This window comes from Globicephala melas, chromosome 13 (genome assembly GCF_963455315.2).
Source record: "Globicephala melas chromosome 13, mGloMel1.2, whole genome shotgun sequence".
In the NCBI taxonomy this organism is placed as follows: Eukaryota; Metazoa; Chordata; class Mammalia; order Artiodactyla; family Delphinidae; genus Globicephala; species Globicephala melas.
Window position 1 is genome coordinate 89,738,872 of NC_083326.1, and position 20,152 is coordinate 89,759,023.

At 55.0% G+C, this 20,152-nt stretch overlaps 1 protein-coding gene across 2 annotated transcripts; it reads left to right on the plus strand.

Annotated features, from left to right (window-relative positions):
- Nucleotides 1-1,001: 1,001 nt before the first annotated feature.
- Nucleotides 1,002-14,325, plus strand: ANHX (anomalous homeobox). 2 transcript variants are annotated; one of them, XM_060311190.1, is made up of 9 exons: nucleotides 1,002-1,250; nucleotides 3,500-3,627; nucleotides 5,563-5,686; nucleotides 6,572-6,785; nucleotides 7,207-7,327; nucleotides 8,469-8,761; nucleotides 12,084-12,231; nucleotides 13,894-13,978; nucleotides 14,239-14,325. In XM_060311190.1, the coding sequence occupies exons 1-9, from the start codon at nucleotides 1,002-1,004 to the stop codon at nucleotides 14,323-14,325; spliced, it is 1,449 nt and encodes a 482-aa protein (XP_060167173.1). The 2 variants fall into 2 exon arrangements, with proteins under 2 accessions (XP_060167173.1, XP_060167174.1); XM_060311191.1 differs by lacking the exon at nucleotides 8,469-8,761 and having other exon boundaries at nucleotides 12,103-12,231.
- Nucleotides 14,326-20,152: the final 5,827 nt, after the last annotated feature.

Consider the following 20,152-nt stretch of genomic DNA (forward strand, 5'->3'; position numbering starts at 1 on the left):
AATTTTTTAGAACACTGCAAAGCCTTCGGTCCAGCTTGCCGTGGCTCACCTGTTTGTGTCGGGGTGGGAGGGCGGCAGAGCGGGCTTTCGGGGTGCAACGGGCCGCACGGAAGTCAGTCTGGCCAGGCCCCCGCCCTCGGGCCTTTGCAGGTTACCTCAGCTCTCAGCCTGTGCCCTCACCGGGCAGAGCGGGAAGCTTGGTGCCCGAGGCGATGTGAGGGCAGGGAGCCCAAACTGCAGCAGGACTGTGCCGGAGGCCGGCACGTGTTCGTTTCTTTGTCTCGGTGCCTTCCCTCCCTCCATCCTTTTCTCTTTCTCTGTTTCCTTGTCTTCGTCCCTCCTTCTTTCCTTCCTCCCTTCTCTTTCTAATTTTATTAATTTTTCAGACTAGAGCAACCCTTAAATGTTTGTGGTTTTCAAATATAAGGGTTTTTTCCCCCCAAATTAAAATAGTTAAAAGCGAATTTTGCTGGTCCCGCCTCAGCGGGCCTCTGACTCCCCTCCGAAGGAGCGCCTAGGGCGTCTGCACAACCCCTGGCCCGCGGCTCTGCCCACCCGCTCCGAGAGGGCTTGCTCTCCGTCTGGCAGATGCTGGGGGGATCTGATGACCCCAGTGCAGGTGGGCCTGTCCCCCACAGACCCTGGAGAAGGAAGGAGGAAATGCAGTGACAAGCGGTGTGAGAAGTGGGGGAAACAGAGAGGTGGCGCGGCGGGTGAGGGGCACGAGGGCACCAGATAGAGGTTCCAGGCGTGCGGAGTGAGAAGTCTGGCAGCGAGCTGGGCCTTGGTGCACCACCAGGGTCTACGCTGTTGTGGGGACTACAAGGAAGGTCTGGCGGGCCCTGACGCGCCGCCCTCTCTCACTGCTGCCATGATACAAGTACCTGTGGCGGGAGAGGCCTCGCATTGTTGGTCTGAGGATTGATGTGCAGTCAGCCCATCAGCGCTGGTGGTGTTCCTGACTTTCGTCTTGTTTTCAGAGGAGTCCAACCCGACTCGGGATGCAGAGCTTCCTGCAGCTGCTGAGGGGAAGCGGAGGTGCTGGCCTGCCCTTGGCGGACCTGGTGACCCTCGCAGGCAGGCTGTGCCGGGAGGTCCAGGACGATCCCGCCCAGGTGCAGACCTTGGTCACGGCCGTGCTGGACAGCCAGCTCCGCCTGTACCTCTTGGACAACGCGGATGTGGCCCTGGTGTGCGCCAGCATGCTGGCCCAGCAGGAGCAGAACCGGGCTGCCTGCCAGCTGCTAGAGGTAGGACCGGGGTGGGGCGGAGAGAGGGGCAGCAGCCCACAGCAGCCTGAAGATGACAGAAGTGCCCAGGAGTCAGCAGGAGCCTGGGGAGAGCTGCTATAAGCCGAGCCAGGGCCGTTCACTCTCACTGTACTAAGTTCTAACTTGCCTGCTAACCCGAGACAGAACTGACCATCTGTCGGATCCCTCTGGTCCTGGACCAGTGGTCCTGGCTTGGAAAGTTGGCACTCCGGTTAGTGAGGCAAGCAATCAAACAGACCCAGGACCGCAGTCCCTTAGCTGCGGGTCTGCATCCGGGAACTCTGAGACCACAAGTACCTTTGTCACTCCTCCGGTGGCACTTTGAAGCTCAACTCAGTTGGCATCACACCTGAGCTGCGTTGATGAGAAACCATTTTTGTCTCTATTTATCCACTTAATGTTACTGCAGTGCGTTTTGCTACCCCAATCCTGGGGTGTTTGCTTGAGGTAGTTGTGGACACAGGTCTGCACGTGCTGTTTGAAAAAGCGATCGCCAGCCGCCTCAGCGGCCGCGATCAGGATGCTTCCTGCCCTAGATCGTACTGGGATAGTGCAAATTATGTAGTATATGCCTGTGTTACTTCCTAAAGTGTGAGGAATTCTGAATTCCAAAACACATCTGGCTCAAAAGGTTTTAATAAGAGATTTGGGGGCCTGTGTTTCCCTTTTTCACTCCATAATACAGTCCATAATACAGTCCATGCATAACTCATGCTGAGTTTACCTTCAAGATACGAAACTCTGCCCAGTTCTTTGTTTTTGCTCCCTCTCCCCCAAGCCCTGCGGCACCCTCCTGGCGCTCACGCCCCGCCACCGTGTCCTCTCCTGCCCCCTCTATTAGTCTTCACGTAGCAGCCAGAGGCAGTTTTAAAACTGCAGATGGGACCACGGTACGCACCGAGGCGCGGGCCCAGAGCCTGCCATCCCGTCCTGGCTCCCGCACAGTGGCTGTGCTGGCTGCTTGCCGTTCTCCTGGAGCTCCCGAGATCTTTGTCTTTTGACCTTTGCGCATGCCGTTCCCTCTGCCAGAGGCTGGACACCACTCTGTGTGGCTGGTGCCTTCCTACCTGTCTGGTTTCTGCTTTAAACGTCACCCCGTCGAGCTAGGACTTAAGGGAGCCCTCATCCCCCTCTGTGGCTCCTTCCTCAGCTCACGGTTAGAAACCTGTCTATTTCTCGATCTGTGATCCACCTCCCCTCCTGCACTGCAAGCCCCAGGAGCAGGGGCGTGTTAGTTCTGCCCATTAAAGGATCCCCAACACCCAGCATAACACCTGGAACATAAGAGGGCTCAGCCTTCCAAATGTCAGAATAAATGGGTGAACACACAGTTGAAGTAGCTGCCGTGAAGGCAGTCAGTGATGGAATGTGAGCGTGACATCAGTGATGAAAAACTCCCGGGATGGGAGTAACTCAGGATGGTCCAGAAATGTCTCTGAGGAAGTGATGTGTTCTGAGACCTGAGAGAAAGGATGGGGCTACCACATCAAGAAAGGGCATTTCCCGCCAAGGGCCACTCCTGCAGGTGGGGAGGCTCCAAGTGGGTTCCCTGTCTGACAGTTGTGCTGACGTCTGCATCCTGGCAGGAGACTGCAGGCCTCTCAGCCCAGCAAAATGGGCTTTTTCTGATGTTGTTGAGAGGAAGCTAAATGATTCTCAGCACCTCCCTCACCAAGATGGGCCTGAGAACACTGGGGTTAGAGGCACGAACCACATACTGACCACAGGGGCTGTGTCCAGGGGAGGCCCTCACTCAGCGTCCTTGGCCATCTCTAAAGTCTGGTTACATGACCAAGCCACACTGAGTTGGGGAGCTGTCACTGGCACAGACCGGGACCCCTTCGTCCCCCTCAGCTCAGATTGAACTCACTGAGCCCCAGGGGCCCGCCCTGCTGGTGGGAGAGAAAGGCCTTTCACGCAGGATGGGGATCAAGCCTCAGGCCGCTCAGACCTGACCACGTGGTTCTCAGCATGGCTCGGCCTCTGGGTGCTATGGCCACAGCCCGGAGTTGGCCTTCCCCTTGCCTGGCTCTCACCTGGGGGGCGAGGGAGAGCTGTGCCCACCTCCCATTCGTGGGAGGGCCTGCTGGGGACAGGAGCCCGGCCATGGGACTTGTGCCCTCGCCGCGGGGCACCAGCGAGCGGATGTTCTTAGCGGTCAGTCTGGGTCTACGGCGGGGCTCCGGGGCAGACGAGCGTGCCGGGTCTCAGCAGGCTCTTGTCCACAGGGATGCCGGGTGCCGGGTGGCAGCCTGAAGCTGGTGCAGCTCTGGAATGACATCCACTACCGTCTGGTCATGAAGAGGCTCGGCGTGGCCACGCTGACCCCGGTGCAGAAGTTCCGGTGCAGGAAGAGGTATGCACCAGCCTTTACTGGTGCTTATTCCCCGGGGCTCCCAAGGGATTTGCCCTCCAAGACCACAGAAGGACTTAGGTGAGTAGAGGCAGGGAGATAAGAGGAAGCAGTGATAGACAGAGGGTAATAAGCTCCACAGCAGCAGGTGCCCTCCTCTCCACCGCTCGGCTGGCTGTGGGGACGCTTTCCGACCTGTGCCCGCAGGGCGAGGACGGGGAGCTGTTCCCAGGACCCAGGCCGAAAGCTGAAGCTGCAGCAGGAGCCACTGCCTGTCGGTGAGGGCCCTGCAGTGAGGGAGGCGGCAGGTGGGCACCCTGACCTCGCTCGCTTCCTGCAGGATGGGTGCCCCTCAGCTCAGCTAATGCCCATGGTCAGGCTCTGCAGGTGCAGATCCCAGCACGGCCCCTCAGGGCTGCAGGACCGTTAAAAGAGAGAGAAATGTGAGGGTCTGCAAGCACCACATGAGATACACATAGCGCTTAGAAGGCCGTCTGGTACACGGTGGCTGCTGGATGGATGTTGATAATAATTACCACGATGACCATTATCAGCACTAAGTACACGTTACGACTACTAGTTATCATCATCACCGTTCGTGGATGAGGACACCAAAGCACAGAAAAGTTAGTCACTTACCTGGTTACACACTACAGAGATGCAAAGGCAGGATTCCAGCCTAGACATCGAGACTGGAGAGCCTTTGTTCTTGACCTTGGGTGTCCCCCATTGGCCAGGAGGAGCTGCAGGTCTTGCTCTGAGCTCCTGAAAGCCCAAGTGACAGGAGTTTCTGAGCCATGGGCCTGGTTGATGGAAGAAGAGATGGATTCCTTTTGGATCAGACGGAATTTTTCTCACGGTGCGCGCCAGATATGCCCTCAAAGCCCAGCAGTTAGTCAGCCTTGAGGTTTTCAGGGATGCAGTCAGGTCCCTCCATATAGGCTCTGACAGCCTGCCAGAGGGTGGCTCAGCAAAGTAAATGCCTTGGGGACCAGCATGCAGTGTTTGTGAAGAGGCCCCTGGTTGCTGCGCGTTACTAGAGGTGCTGGGGCCCTGCTGTCCTGGAGCTGCCTGCGGGTGTGGATGATGGACAGTAGACCAGGAAACAAAGCAGATCCTGTAATTCAGAGCAAGGAATGCTAGACGGAACTCGTTCAGTAGAGGACTGTGACTCACTGGTCCTCTGCTTGTGGTCGGGCTGCAGCACAGGGCTGAGCCTGGGGGAGGCCTGAGCACAGGGAAGGCGTGCTCTGGGCATAAGGAGGGGTGACACTGGAGTCACAGCAGGTGGTTAGTGCAGGAGCAGAGGTGGGAGGTTCTTGGAGTTTCTGGGAGTGGCCATGGCTGGGGAAAGGGTTGTGTCAGGATTGACTCTAGAGGATTTAACGATAGGTTGAATGTACTGGAGAAGGTAAAGAGAATAAACCTGGCTGCAGGGCTCTTGGCCTGATTGGCAGGGACGTGGTGGTCTCTCACTGGGATGCGCAGGATGGGCTGGGGGACGGTGTGGGGAGCAGGAGATTGAGCTCCACTGGGATGTGTGGGGTGTGTTTTCGATGTTCATGGGGGTTTGTTCAATTGGCATTTGGCTAGCAAATCTTGTATAGACCGGTGCTGTTTGCTTATTTGTCACTTTTTTCTTTTGGAAAAATTCCAGTATACACTCAGTAAAGAGGGTAGCATAACCAACCTCAGTACCCTCATCCCCCAGCTTTAACAGTCATGGCCACTGGTCAGTGAGTGGTACTGGAAACCCTGGTGAAAGTGTGGGGTGTGGGCCCAGGCAACACGAGACCCCACCCTTGTTCAGGGGATGGACCCGGGGACTGCAGCACAGAGTCCTGCAGGGGAGGCGGGTGGCCAGTGAAAGGACAGGAAGTCCAGGGGAGCACAGCAGGTACAACAGAAGAAGCCAGGGGTCTCACTGTTCTCATCCAGGAACCCACCGCCCGCCTCCCTCTGCCCTGACGGCCTCAAGAGCCGGAACTTCCCCAGAGAAGTTCGCCAGAAGCTGCAGGAGTTTGCTTCGGGTGTGAGCACCAACCCCAGCAAGGCCGAGCGGGTAAGAGCAGATGAGAGCGAGGCCCGGCAACCCTCCCCTTAGCCTACCCTCCCCGGTCCTTAGGGGACTCCCACCCTTAGGTGACATCACCACCCTTAGGGGATTGACCCGCATCCTCAGCCGCACCTCCCCGCCTCCCCAGTGGCCTATCTGCCAGGGCGCTGGCGCTCTCCGCCTGCCCTGAACTGCTCTGGGGACGGCGCTCTTTGGCTGGCAGCCGCCTGCACACGTGGCGGGGTTAGTTTCATCACGGCAGTCTTAATACCCCGTCATCCAGTGTGGCTTCAGCAGGTGCTCACTGAGCACTTACCGCGGCTGGGACTCCAGCCGGAGGGATGCACGGGTGAGCTCTCGGGAGCAGGTGGAGGGGGCAGCAGTAAGAGCCTTGCCGCTCATAAAGCTGGCGTGCTCCCTTCTCTCCCGGTCCAATCAGCGGGGCTCTCCCAATGATCGCCCCGCCCCCTCTCTCCCGGGTCCAATCATCAGCAGGGCTCTCCCAGTGATCGCCCCGCCCCTTCTCTCCGGGTCCAATCAGCGGAGCCCTACTGGAGCTCCGTGCTGTGGCCCGTGGTGGTTCGGATCTGGCTCCTGAGGAAGGACAGGTGCCTGATCACAGGGTCGGTCGAGGCCGACGCGCTCTCGCACCGGCCCGGCGGGCGGGCGGTCAGTGGTTTGGTGGCGCCTCGGGAGAGTCCGGTTTGCAAGCCCTGCCGAGCCCTCCCGGCTGCGAGTGGCTGTCGGCCGGGCGGCGGCTTGAGGAGGAACAAGGCCAGAGGCCACGGCGCCGGCCCGCATGATGCCCCGGCCGCCCTGTGTCCCGGCCCGCTGGTCCCGGCCCCGCGTCTCAGGAGCGGGCTGGGCAAGCGGCGTGTTGTTTCGGCGCAGGAGGACCTGGCTTCGGAGACGCGCTTGACCACTGAGCAGATCTACAACTGGTTCGCCAATTACCGGCGGCGCCAGAGGGCCCTTGTGCAGCGCGCGGCGCTAGCCCGGGACTCGGCGGAGGACCGCACCGCGAGGGAGGCCGGCCCGAGCCCCCCGCAGCCCACAGGCCAGCCCCACCTTGGCTCTGGGTGCGTGGACAGGCCTCAGTGGTCGGGTGAGTGACCCCTCTCCCAAAACCTGTGTCTAGGGCTAGGCCGAGGTAGGGTCACTGGTTACAGGACAGGGTCCTCTCCGCCAGCCCCAGCCTGCACGTTTGGTACTTCACCCTGTGGGAAGCGAGATCGCTGAAGCTGAGGGTCAGGTTGGACTCAGGATGGGCCCAGGTGGGGCTGCAGCAGCGTTTTGCGTTGAGAGGTTACTTTGCGGCCAGGGCCAGGAGTCAGTGGGAAGGGAGCCAAGCACTAGAATTTAGGGTGTTCTGGGTTCCTAATTACGGGTGTTGGTTCAGACCAAAGACAGATCAGGGGACAAACAAAGAATACTGGGCAGCCAGCGTGGCTGTTCTTAACCTGCTGGGAAGGAAGCTGGGACCCTGAGCATCACCCAGCTTCTCCTCCTGTCTGATCGGTTTTTAGCAGGACCTGAGGAAAGTGGGTCTGTACAGACCCAGGAGACCACCCAAGGGCCGTGGGAGCCACTGGTCCTGGCCCCAGACTTCTCTGGAGACGAGACCATGCCAAAGTCACTGGCTCCCAGGTACTGCCACCCACGTGGGCCATGGGACCGTTCCCTGTTCTTCAGTGGGAGACCAGGCCTGGAGTGGGCGTAGGAATGCCTGCCGGGCACTGGGACCAGCTCAGTGATGGCGGAGGGCAGCTTCAGCTGAGACCCCAGGTACAGGGGAGCCACTGGCAAGGAGCCCACGTCATGGACTCCAAACTTGTTCCCTGGAGCCTGACTCACAGCCTGACTTCACGTAAATTTTGGTGACTGGGGAAAACAGAAAGAAAAACGTGCAGACCTATCTCCTAAAGGCAAACCCGCTGTCCTCGTGATCTGTTTCTCTCTAGCGTTTGGTATGGTTGGTATATCATTAGGTTAGTAACAGCCAACATTTCTTGAGTTCCTGCTACAGACCAGGCCCTGCCTAACCGCTTTCCCTCACCCTGTTGCCCCTGTGGTGCCGCACAAACTGCTGTGAAGAAAGTGCCGGCAGCAGCGGGACTGAGTCTGAGTGTGGGACCAGGTCCACGTCTGCGTAAACATCAAGCGGTGCCCACTTTTTCCATTTACACTTGTGTTTTAAGCATCTCTCCTGACACTACCTGGGCTGGCACCTCACGTCCAGGCTGGCACTACCCAGGTGTGTGGCCTTAGGCAGGTTCCCGTGACCTCTCAGTGTTGCTTTTTCTCACCTGTGAAATGGGGATAGTGATGGACCCTGCCGCGCATGTCATTACACAGATTACAGGGGCGGGGGGTTGTTAACAAAAGCCCAGGAGCACCATCTGAGACACAGGGAGCATTTGGGGAATATTTTAATTCTTTAAATTATTGATTGCTGCCTAACACTCCTTTAAGATCCACCTTCATTTAATCATTCACCTATTAGGTTCTTGCTAATCATTTTCAGCCTTCAATATTGTGGAGCAATGTTTCATTGAAGGGCTTTGTAAATAAACTGCTAATGTATCTTAGGTTTCCAGGGATAGTATTTTTTGTGTCTCTGGAACCCTTGTAGCCTCAGGGAGAACTGTGGAGGCAGCGTGATTGGGGTGGACCCCACAGCCATCTGTGGCTGCGTTGAGTCCGGAGCCCAGATTCCCAAACTGGGCTGGAATCTCCTCCCAGGCCCCACTACCCCAGCCTGAGGGATGGTGTTCACTTTGCTCCCCAGGTCTCTGCAGGGTGGTGAGATGTACCAGGAGGGGCCTAGCCACGATCCTGCCACTCTTCCTCCCGTCTTCCCTGGCTCTGGTTTCTGCCCTCTGGCTGCTGGCAGCGACATGCTGGACCCCTCTCTGGGTGCCCCCATGTCGTGGCTGACATCTCTTGCACTGGAATCCTCCAAGGAAGTTTCCTTCCAGACTAGGCCACTGATCCATAGTCACGGGCTGGACCTCACGATGCGCCCTGCAGATGCTCCTCTGGCTGTGTCCATCACCGCCCTTGGTGAGGCCAGCCCCACAGGTGGGTCTATGCTAGACAGACTATGTGTTTCTACATCAGATGCTTCAACTGCTTGTATGTTATTTGACGGGGAAGAATTTTGAGGGGCCAGGACTTTCTGCTTGAATCTCTTATATTTGATTAGACCCCAAACCAGTGCAGTTGGAACAGGCTCTTCCCACCAACAGCCTGGATAGTTTTCATTTTATTTTTGTTTTCAAAATAAAATGTGCATGTGACTAAAAAAATAAGATGGTGAGGAAAGAGTTAAAATGAAATGAAATGGCTGCCACCCCTGTACTCCAGTCCCTGTAACTAACCAGTCAACATCTGCTACAACGGAGGAGGGCTGAGCTGTTCAGACCTCTAGCTCTCTCTTCCTAGTTTCTTCCTTAGTTGTAACTGTCGCTATAAATACCTTTAAAGAATACGTATTCAGGTATATATTTCGTGCACCAAACACGATAGCATCTTGTGACATCCCAGCTTCTAAGGAGGATGTTGGCGCTGAACTCAGCCTGTCACCTAAATTTCTTAGTCTTCTGTGGTCCCATACAGGTCGTCTTGTAGTTTGTCACTGCCTCCCTTTTTTCTTACATTGTCTGCTTTTATCACATTCCTAACTTCTTGCAGTGTCTTAAGCATCCCCTTTGAAGACTTGCTGCCAGGGCCTCCTTCCTGCTCCCAGTCCGGTGTGGAGCCGTCATCCCAGGAGCACCTTTAACTGCTTCCCTGGGTTTGCTTCAGCGTTTCCTTAATTGCAAGGCTTGTTCTTTCTTTCTTGACTCTTGTTATGTTAGAGAATGTCTTTAATTAACTCTATAAGAAAGGGTGCCTGCAAGGTAGTGTCTGTTTCCTTGCATCTTCTGAAATTGTCTTTAATCCGCCCTCAAGTTTGATTAATGACTTGTCAGGGACAGAATTCTGAGTTTAAAATACTTTTTACCTTAGAAATTTGAAAGCAACATAGCATCCAATTATAGCATCCAATGTTGTCATTTTAAGTTAGATGTCATTCTGATGTTCACATATTTTTCCTTTATTGGAGCTGTTTATTTTTGAAGTCTTGGTGTTCTGAAATTTCACAGTGATGGTCCCAGGTGTGAGTCTTTTGAATTCACTTTGTTGTTAAGCTTTTCGATTTAAAGAACCAGAGAACAAGGTATTCTTTAAGCTCTGGGCACTTTTTGTGATTTTCTTTGATAGTTTCCTCCTTCCAGTTCTCTCTTTAGAGCACAAATGTTATTTGGATGTTGGAAATCCTGGACCAATCTCCCAAAATGCTTACCTTTTTTAAAAAATTTCTTTTTTATTGTATGTGCTTTTGTCTTAAACTTTGTCTTCTGATATTTTGACAATTATACATTTTAAGAGAACTCCAACCTCTCTTTTCTTTTTTTTTTTAATTTTATTTATTTATTTATTTGGCTGTGCCGTGTCTTAGTTGCGGCACGTGGGGTCTCTAGTTGTCGCCTACAGGCTCTTAGTTGAGGCATGAGGGATCTAGTTCCCTGACCAGAGATTGAACCTGGGCCCTCTGTATTGGGAGCATGGAGTCTTAATCACTGGACCACCAGGGAAGTTCCCCAAGCTCTCTTTTCTTATTTCTGATTTTCCTTTCTTCATAGATCATGTTACTTGTTTTTGTTTTTTTAATAAGTTTTTAAAAATAAATTTATTTATTTAGTTTTGGCTGTGTTGGGTCTTCGTTGCTGCACACGGGCTTTATCTAGTTGTGGCAAGCGGGGGCTACTCTTCGTTGTGTGCGGGCTTCTCGTTGAGGTTGCAGAGCATCTGCTCTCGGTGCATGGGCTTCAGTAGTTGTGGCTCGCAGGCTCTAGAGCACAGGCTCAGTAGTTGTGGCGCACGGGCTTAGTTGCTCTGCAGCATGTGGGATCTTCCGGGACCAGGGCTCGAACCTGTGTCCCCTGCATTGGCAGGTGGATTCTTAACCACTGCACCACCAGGGAAGCCCCGATTATATTACTTTTTATAGATGCAGTATCTTATATTTCTCTGAGTATCCTAGTTAGTAGTTTCAGAAAATGTGCTTTCTTGCCTGAAGGGGGGAATGTTGGGGTTGTGGATTCAGGCCCTTCCTTGAACAGAGGAGGAAGAGGTGCCCCAAAGAGGAAGAGCCTGGAGACTCATTTCTCTGAGGCAGCTTTTCCATCTGATCTTTGGTCTTTGATTTCAGAGACCTTTTCCTGTCCATGTTTACTAACAAGGCTGGAGCTGGGATGGGCAGTGGCCAGCCTCATACTGGGAGGAGGGAAGCTGGTCTTCACACCGTGTCCAGCCTATGTGAGGGGTGTGTTCTCTGGGAATTGGAGAGCTCCCTGCTGGTTGCCTGAGCACCTTGCTTTCCCTCCCTCCCTGCAAACCTCTCAGGGTCCTTGGCCCCTGCTTATGCCCCAGCTTCCCTTCAGACAGCCCCCACCATGGGATCAGACCTGTGCCCTGCATCTGCAGAACATGGACATCTCCCACCTGCCAATTACCCTTCCCATGACACTCCCTTTGTTCTAGGCTTCGGGCTTTTTATTTCTGTTTTTCTTGGAGGAAGAAGATAAAACCCACTGATCTATTCTGTGTAAACTGGAAATGTTCAAATTAGCAGTTAACCATATTTCCTGGACCTCAGACTATCTGTAAAGTTCTGCAGGAAAGGGGACACAGCAGAAGGCGGAGGTAGAGTCATGTACCAAATGGTTAGGAAGATCTCGGCTCTGGCAGACAGGAGGGAGGACTGTTGTTTGGGGTCTGAGATCGGGGATGCATGCTAGCTTTACCACCTGGATAGACTTAGGGCAGCAATGGACCTTCCTTCTTACCTCACTTTGCTCCTAAACGTCTGTCGACCCAGAATTGATCACGTCCACAGGGGCTTGCCTTTTAGGGTGAAAGAGATTTTCTATAATATTTTAAGTAGAGAAAAAAGGCAAGGGAAGGTAGTAACACCTGGCACTGCAGTGAAATCATGGTGAAACCCAAGGTGAAAGGGGGGGCAATGGCCGTGGGCTGGGCCAGCCTGTGGTGAACGGGGGACACCGCGGGGTCTCCTCAGACAGCCGTGGTGGGCGTAGGGCGGACTGGGGTGCTGAGTCTTGGTTTGGCACTGGGGCTGGCATGAGATCTAGAATGACAAAGGGAAATTTGAGGTCAGCAAAACTTGACCTTGTTTTGGTTTTTGGGAGCCTGCAGAGGCCACTGAGATCAGCAGTGGTGGCTGTTTTCCCTCAGCGCAGGAGCCGAGGCTGGGGGCTGCCTCTCCACGGAGGCCTGTGTTGTGCTGCACGTAGACGGTGCTCCCTTCCCCCAGCACTGGGTTGTTCCCGTGCAGGATTAGCTGACCCTCCCAGCAGCAACGCCCGGAGCACATACCTGGAGGAGGGTCCAGGTACCAGCGGTGGCCAAGCGGAGCCACAGGCGAGCGGCTTCCTGGTGCCCCGGCTTCCACTGCAGGCTCCCGAGTTCACCCTCACCCAGAGGTAAGCTGCAGAGCCACAGGGCTCAGGTGACACTTCCTACGGGCCGTGGGCAGGGTGCCTGGTGCACAGACTCACCATCTCCAATGGTGCAGAGTGAGTCCTTTCCTTATGGATTTCTGGAAACCTCAACAGTCCCCCATCCTACATCTACTGAAAGAAGGTGGTACTCTCTCCCTCAGACAAGCATTGGAGCAGATACGGGCGTCCGTTCTGGGGTGGTGCTTAGGCCTTCACGCGTCCCCAGAGCTCTCCCTGGGCCCCAGCAGCCTCTTTCAGGCATTTTCTTTTCCCCAAAGGCTTTTAGCTTCTGGACAGCATCAAGATCCTGATTGTATATTCCAAATTGGAGTTTTAAAGGGGCTTGGGACAGCCATGGCAGCGTCCAGAGGCTTCACAGGAGGCGATGTCGGGCCAGGGGTCCTCCGGTGGAGAGGGAATCTACGATGGGGACCGCAGGACAGGGTCCCCAGGGTTCGGGGTCTCCCAAGTCTGGGAGCAGAAGGCCAGGTACCCAGTGAGGGAAGAATTACTGGGGGACATGGGAGAGAAGGGGAGGTGCCTCCCAAGTCAGAGGCTCTGCTTGTGGAAACAGCCAGATGGTGGGAAAATTCAGACCATGCTGATGGACTCACTTTTCCATTTATGACCGGGAGCCACACAGAGCAGCCACAGGGCCGCTCATGGCCTGCTGGGCCCCTCCACTGGCTGTATCACCCTTGGACTCCAGTGCCCCAGCTCATCCTTGCTTTGATCTGGTAACCTTGATTCCTTGTTTAGAAACTGCTTCATTGGGATGTAGTTGGCATAAAGTAAACCAACACGTTTAGACGGTGCACAGGACAGTTTTCCGAGCGTGACTTACGTATCCTACAAACCATAGCTGTGCTGCTAGTCATGGGTCACGGGGCTCTTCCCACGCCTGCCACCCCAGGACCGAGGGCCTGCTTTCTTTAGCTGCGTTTTCTAGAGTTCCATATAAGTGAACTCATACAGCGTAGACTCTTTTTTGGGGTATGGCTTCTTCCACTCAGCCTGACTCCTGTGAGACCTGCCCCTGCTGCCGTGTGTGTCCACACCCCTTCCTCTTCATGGCGGAGGCCGAGCCCTTGGTGTGGGCTGTCGTCACCTGTTGGCGGGCATCTGGGAGCTCCTGGTTTGGGACTGCTGTGCACGTTCCCGACGCGTGGTGGCCTGCGTGTTTGCCCTCGTGTCTCTGGGGATGTGCACGTGGCGGTGGGATGAGTAGGTCACAGGGTGAGTGTGGTCTGACTTTGAGGGACCGCATGATATTGTCCCGAGCGGCTGCATCTGCGTCCCCTGCCGCCTCCCCGGATTTGGTCCTAAGGACCTCTGGGCTCCGTCACACCTCAGGCCTGTTCCTTTTCTTCCTTCATATCTCTGCTTACCATCCCGTCCTCCGTGAGCCTGCGCTGATGTGCTCTCTGACTACCTGAGCCACCTGCTCAAGGTGTCACACAGGCCCCTCCAGCACCCTGCACACCTGAGGGCCCTGCAGGAGGAGGCCGTTCCCAAAAGAGAGTCCGGCACCAGGAAGGGCTTCTGATGGGCAGAAAGCTCTCAGGGTGTGGCGCTCACAGTAAACAGTGTGAGCCTCAAACAGGGCCTGGAAAAGGGCCTGTCCTGACACTGTCCCTTTTCCAGCCCCCCGGAGCTGGCCCCGGCCCCGCCTGCCTTCCCTGGCCCCGTGCCGGCCATGGACCTGGGCCAGCCCATGCCCTCCAGCCAGGTGAGGCCTTCCTATGAGGTACCGTGGGTTTCCCTCCTAACTCCTGGGTCCTCAGCTTGGGACTCTGGAGCGAATAAAATGGACAGAGTTGAACATGGGGCAGGGATTCCTCGAGGCTGGACTTCGGTGGAATGAGAACTGGAGGCAGGTGCCATGGGGCGGAGTCCAGAGGGGGCGGGTCCCAGGATCAGGGTGACCCGGATGGGAAGGCAGAGCCCACAGAGGGCACCTCCATGTGTGATGCTGTGTTGGCATTCCAGGTGCAGTGGCCCGATGGCCAGACCTCCAGCGACGCCTTCTGGGGAGCCAGGATGCTCCTTGAGCTTTCAGGGGGCAGCCTGGGCTGAGCTGCCCCTCGGGAGCCTGGCCAGCGCTCCAGGGGAGCAAGTGTGGAATCTGGTAACACAAGTTGCAGAGCTCTGTCCCTACAGAAGAAGGACGTCCCCAGAGTTCCCTGGGGGTTCTGCTGAGAAGCACTAAGGGCTGCCATGTTTGAATAGTTTGGTTGGCAACTCCCCGTACTGCAAGAAGCGTCTGAGGAACATTTGTGAAGTCAGAAGTCCAAGGTGGGTCTGTTCTACTCAGGCAGCAGCAGTTTGCAGTCAAGCTCCTGGGCAGGCAGGCCCCTCTCCAGAGAGGAGGGTGTGGCACTACAGCCACCCTCCCGCCCAGCCCCGTGGTGAGTGTGGCCCACAGGCACGTGCACCGCAGGAGAGTGCTGGGTGGGGCGCGGCGCCTTCCCCTCGCTGTTGTGATCCGTTGTGTTTGCCGACCAAGTGTTCTGTTCAATTAAAGTTTATTGTTCTGACGCGCCCCTCCCCCATTCACTTAACTGTCCCGGACACCTGCCCCTGCCAGGCCTGGCCCCCATTGCACAGCGCGAGGGCACTACTCCACGCATCAGGACCTGGTGAGGGATATTCGGCTCCTTTCCACCAGCTCCGTGTTATAAGCAGCGTCCCGTGGGCATCTCTGCGCTCTGCCCCTTGCCTGGTCATTTTGCCCCGGGAACGAGGAATTGCCCCCAAGGTGGAAGCGGTGTGCTGAGCGCACAGGCCAGGGGCTGAGCTTTGGCACCCGGGACTGTCCTCCCCGGGGATGGGCCCTTGACCCTCACCTCCCCATCCTGTTGGTCGACAGAAGTGGTACAGCGGGGAGCAAAGTCAGGTTTGTGCCCTCGGGGCTCACAGGAGAGTGGGGAGGGGCAGAGGACCACGGGGGCGCTTCCAGGTGCTTGCTGGGGAGTGGGATGAAGTGGGAGCAGCTGAGAGCCTGGGACGCCTGAGCGGACACTGAGAGCTCCCCGGGAGCGGTGTCTCAGCTGAGACCACCAGCACTCCTGCATCCCGTCACGTCCCACCTTCCTTGCCAGAACCACAAGCAGGGCCGAGCATCACGAGTGACAGGGGTGCCACGTGGACGGCCACTCACATTCCAGGTTCCTGGAAACTCGGACCTTTCAGTTTGAGAACATTTTTTTATTTTGAAACAATTGAAAACTGGCCAAAAGTTGAAAATGGGGTACAAAGATCTTTTTTCCCTTGAGCCATTTGAGAACAAGTTACTGACCTGCTGCCCCATCATATTCCTCTAATACTTTTATGTGCTTCCTTCAGATAAGGAATTCTACACGTGCACAGCACCTCCATGGAAATCAGGGAATCAGTCCTGGTGCTTTACTGCCTCCTAATTTGCCAGACCCCATGAGAGTTCAGGTCGTCATCCCAGTAATGCCCTGGATGTGAGAGAATCCAAATCTGCCCCCATAGCACTGGCTGCCTCTACTCAACAGGGCTTTCAGTGCCCTTCAGCCTGGGACAGTCCCTGGGTTTTCCTGGCCTTCCATGACCTCGGCTTGAGTATTGCAAGCTGGTTACTCTGCAGAACGTCCCCCAAAGTGGCCATGTCTGACGTTTCCTTGTGATTTGGGGTTTGCATTTGGACGGAAGATCCCAGAAGTGACGCTTGGTCCTTACTGCGTCTTCTGGGCGGCGCGTGTCCTTGTCACTCACCCCACTGCTGATGGTGCGCATCTCCATCACCTGGTTAGGGTGTTGCCGACCAAGCTTCTCCACTGTAAAGTTCCTCTTTTTCTCTTTGTGTAAGTATTTTAGGGGGTGGTTCTTTGAAGCTATGTAAATAGCCTGTTTCTCATCGAATTTTCTATTAACTAATTCATTGGTTTCCCTCATGAGCTTACCTAATTCTCAGAATTCGTGAACACTTTACTCTCCCTTTTACCCCAGGTGTGGGATCTCAGACGTCACCGACGTTCCCCGCACATGCACACAGTGTACACCTCGCCACCAAGAGTCACTCTCCAACTTCATGACTCACCCTTCACCCAAAGGGTGATTGATGTAAATAACGGAGCTCCGCAATGCGCTGTGCCCACTCTTCACCCACACCGCCTGCCCCCGCGTGAAGCACGCTCTTCAGACGCACTCGCCCTCATTCAAATTCTGCACGACATGTCGGCACAATTAGTGAACGTGCTTTAGGGTTAGGGGTTAGGGGTTATGATGCCCTGGGCTGCTATAGGCTGTGCCCTCCTCGACCTTCCCAGGACACATGTAGAGCTCTGGGCCTGTCCTGGTGTCCTGTGGCCAGCAGACCCTGGTTTCCCTGGGTGGGGACTGGTCACAGTCAGAGGCGGGACTCTGGTGAATGGGTCTCATGAGGACCCCCCAGGGCATTTTCCTCCCTCCTACCCTTGGCAGACACTGGGCTCCATCCTGAAAGTCCCAGAGTCCTGACTCAGCCAGCCGCATCAGGTCTGCTTTGGAGGAAATGGACTAAAGTCTCTGGAGCTGACCCTTGACAGAGCGGACCTCCTGCGGAGGGCCACCCATGCCGCGTCAGATGTAGGGAAGGAGGCAAGAGGCTCGCCCCTCCTCCACAGAGCACCTGGAGGGAGGGGGCTCTGCCCTCCGCGTCCTGCCAATCAGGCCTCCTGCCCACCACTTCCCTTCCAGGCCCTTCTGAGAAGAGGGTGTTGGCCCACAGTCTGTCCTGCTTGCCCTTCCTGAAAGGGCCAGCCTAAGCCAGGGGACATTGGTGAGATGCAGTGACCAGGCAAGAGTGCCTCTTTCTGTGTCTCCCCTACTGAGATGAAGACGCAGATAGCGGCCATTCCAACCTGCTGATGGCTGGGGGAGGGGCCCAGAGGACGGTGAGGGGTGGGGTCTGGCTACTCCCGGGCTTTCTGGGCTCCAGGAACGGGGTGGGGGGGGCGCAACCAGCTCCAGGGAGCCCCCTCATCCTCCCATGGCCCCCGGAGGCCGTGAGCTGTGTCCAGAGCTCCCAGACAGGGCCAGAGTGACCAGCCAGCGGTGGCCTTGGTCTGTCTGTGAAGGGCCCTGCCTCTACCCTCACCCACCATGGTCTGGAGAGGAAGGGACAGAGCAGAGGGTGCCTGTATCCATCCCTTAGGGCTGTTGTAACAAAGTACCACAAGGGACTTCCTCGCGGTCCAGTGCTTCGGACTCCACACTCTGACTGCTGAGGGTGCGTGTTCAATCCCTGGTCGGGGAACTAAGATCCCACAAGCCGTGCGGTGCAGCCACAAAACAAAACAACGAGGTGTCACAAACTAGGTGGCTCAGAACAACAGAAATCTGTCGTCTCATGGCCCTGCAGACTGGAAGTGTGACATCTGGGTGTTGGCAAGGCCTTGAGGGCACCAGGGGCAGGATCTGATTCAGGGCTCCCTCCAGCTTCTGGTAGCTCTTGTCTTGGGACAGCATAGCTGCGGTCCTCACTCACAAGGCATTTTCTGTGTGTGTGTGTTTGTGTGCGCGAGTGTAGTGTGGATCCGCTTCTGGAGCCGACCCCTGGGGAGCCCGGGCCTGTGTGTCTGTAACAGCATCCGTGGGGCTCGTGCGGCTTGACCTGGGCCCCTGCGGGATTACACAGCTGGGAGCCCTTCTGTGTGGCCGGACCGTGTTCATCTGAGTCACGCACTTGGTGCTGGTGGCGCCTGAGCGCCACGCCACTCCAAGGCTGTGTCGTTGTGGGTGAGCCATGCCTGCCCTCACTCGTGGTCCCGAAGACACCGCAGTGTCCTTCCCCTGAGCAAGATGCCACCCTCTGGTGGCCTGCGGAGCCCGTGCTGTCCCCAGCCGGGACTCGGGGGACAGGGTCCGGGAAGGCAGAGCGCGGGCGTCGGTCTTGGACACGGGCACGGAATCTCGTCCTCGGGGCTTTGCCCCAGGGTTTCTCTTTATTTTCTCACTAGAATTTCATCAGGGCTCCAGTCGACCCTTGAGCCAGCGGGGCTGGGGTGCCGACCCTCTGCCGTCAGAATGGAGTATGACTGACGGTCGCCCTCCATCACCCTGGTTTCGCGTTGGTGGATCCGGTCTGCAGCATTTTCTATTTAAAAAAATCCACACGTGAGTAGATCCGAGTGGTTCAAACCCGAGTTGTTCAAGGTTCAACGGTATTTTACGAAAGCATCCCCGCATTAAGGCACTGTCACTCAGGGCACACAGCATTTTTCGTACAGAAGAGGGTCATAGTGGTACTTCCGAAGGGCGGTGCGTGCTCCAGGGACCGGCCGGCTCCACCAGCCACCCGAGGGCCAGCGCCCCTGTGTTCTTGCCCTCGTGAGTGTTCTGATGGCCCTTTCTTGTTACAGTGTTGATGCCGTTGAACACGTTAATCGACACGTTGAAAAGGAGGTGTGTTAAAACTCACAACATTAAGTTTAAATACAGTCTTTACACCAAAACGAGAATATATGAACATTTTTCCTTTCTGGCTTTAATGGAAGTAAGCTCATTGACAACTTTTTCCTTTTGTTGAGAAAGTCAGTTTAATAGGCAGCATATTTGTAATATTACATAAAGTATGTCTGTTCTGTAAACAGTGACATCCTACACTAAATGAAATACGTAAGCATATCAGACTTTGTTATTAAAATCAGAATTTGTTAAAGGTCACTTAACACTCAGCTATTAACTGTGAAGCCAAATGGTCCGGGGTCTTTTCTAGTGGGAGATTTCTAAGCACCATTCCTAGCTTTTCTATGCTAATTGGTCTGTTTACATTGTTCTTATTTTGGGGTCCATTTTGTTACTGTGTATTTTTACTAGGAAATCACCAATTTCTTTTAGGTTTCCAATCTGAAGCAACATTTCTTTTATTTAACTTTAATTTTCCCTCTCTTTCTAGTTTTCTACAGAATTGTCACAATTAACGAGCACTACTGAAACATTATTATTAACTGCAATCCATATTTTATTCTATTCAAGTTCCCTTCCTTCTACCTTTTTCTGTTCCAGAATCCCATCCAGGCACCACATGACATGTGATCATCTTGTCTGTTTAGGCTCTTCTGGGCTTGGACAGGTTCTGAGACCCTCCTTGTTTCGATGACCATGACAGGGTGGAGGAGGGCTGGGCAGGTACTCTGTAGGCTGTCCCGCACTGGGATTTACTTAGTGTTTTTCTCATGGTTAGAGAGGTGTTATGGGTTTTGTGGAAGCAGATCACAGAGGTCAGGGGCTTTCCCATCACTTTATATCAAGGCAGTAGGCTCTCGAGACACGTATCACTGTTACTGTTAACCTTGGTCACCTGGCTGAGGTAGTTTGTCAGGTTCCCGCTGCGTTTTGGAGCCTTTCCTGACAGCTCCAGCCAATCCTGACCACTCCCCTCTCTGAGTTTCTGTAGCTCTGATCTTCAAGTCACATGTTGCTGGTCTGCTTCCTTCCTGTAGTATCTGTTCTCTTGGAATCCCATGGCTGGGAGTCTCCAGAAAGTTGAGTTTTCAGGAGGAGAGAATATTCTGCTGTACCCTCCTGTCCCTAGCTCGGTACTGGACTCATGGTAGGAAGGTGATGTATTTAAATCAAGCTTCTGATACCAAGTTCCCCTGCTGAATTTATGATTAACCTTTCTTTACAAAAGTGTATCCCTTTTCTTGTCCTGCCCCTGTTCCCCTCAGGATTGAGGAGTATCAAAGAAAAGGGGTGGGGGGCGGGAACTGGTCAGGACCCTGCAGAGCCCTTCTGGGTTCAAAAGACCCTCCATGTCCCCCATTTCTTGTTTGCAGAGAAAGGCTTTACTCTCCTAGGCCTTTCCTGAGTTCTGAAGAGCGGACACATGTAGTTACTAATTAGGGAAGATAGGGAATGCAGAAACGAAGTTAAAGCAGGCCCAGATGGTGTC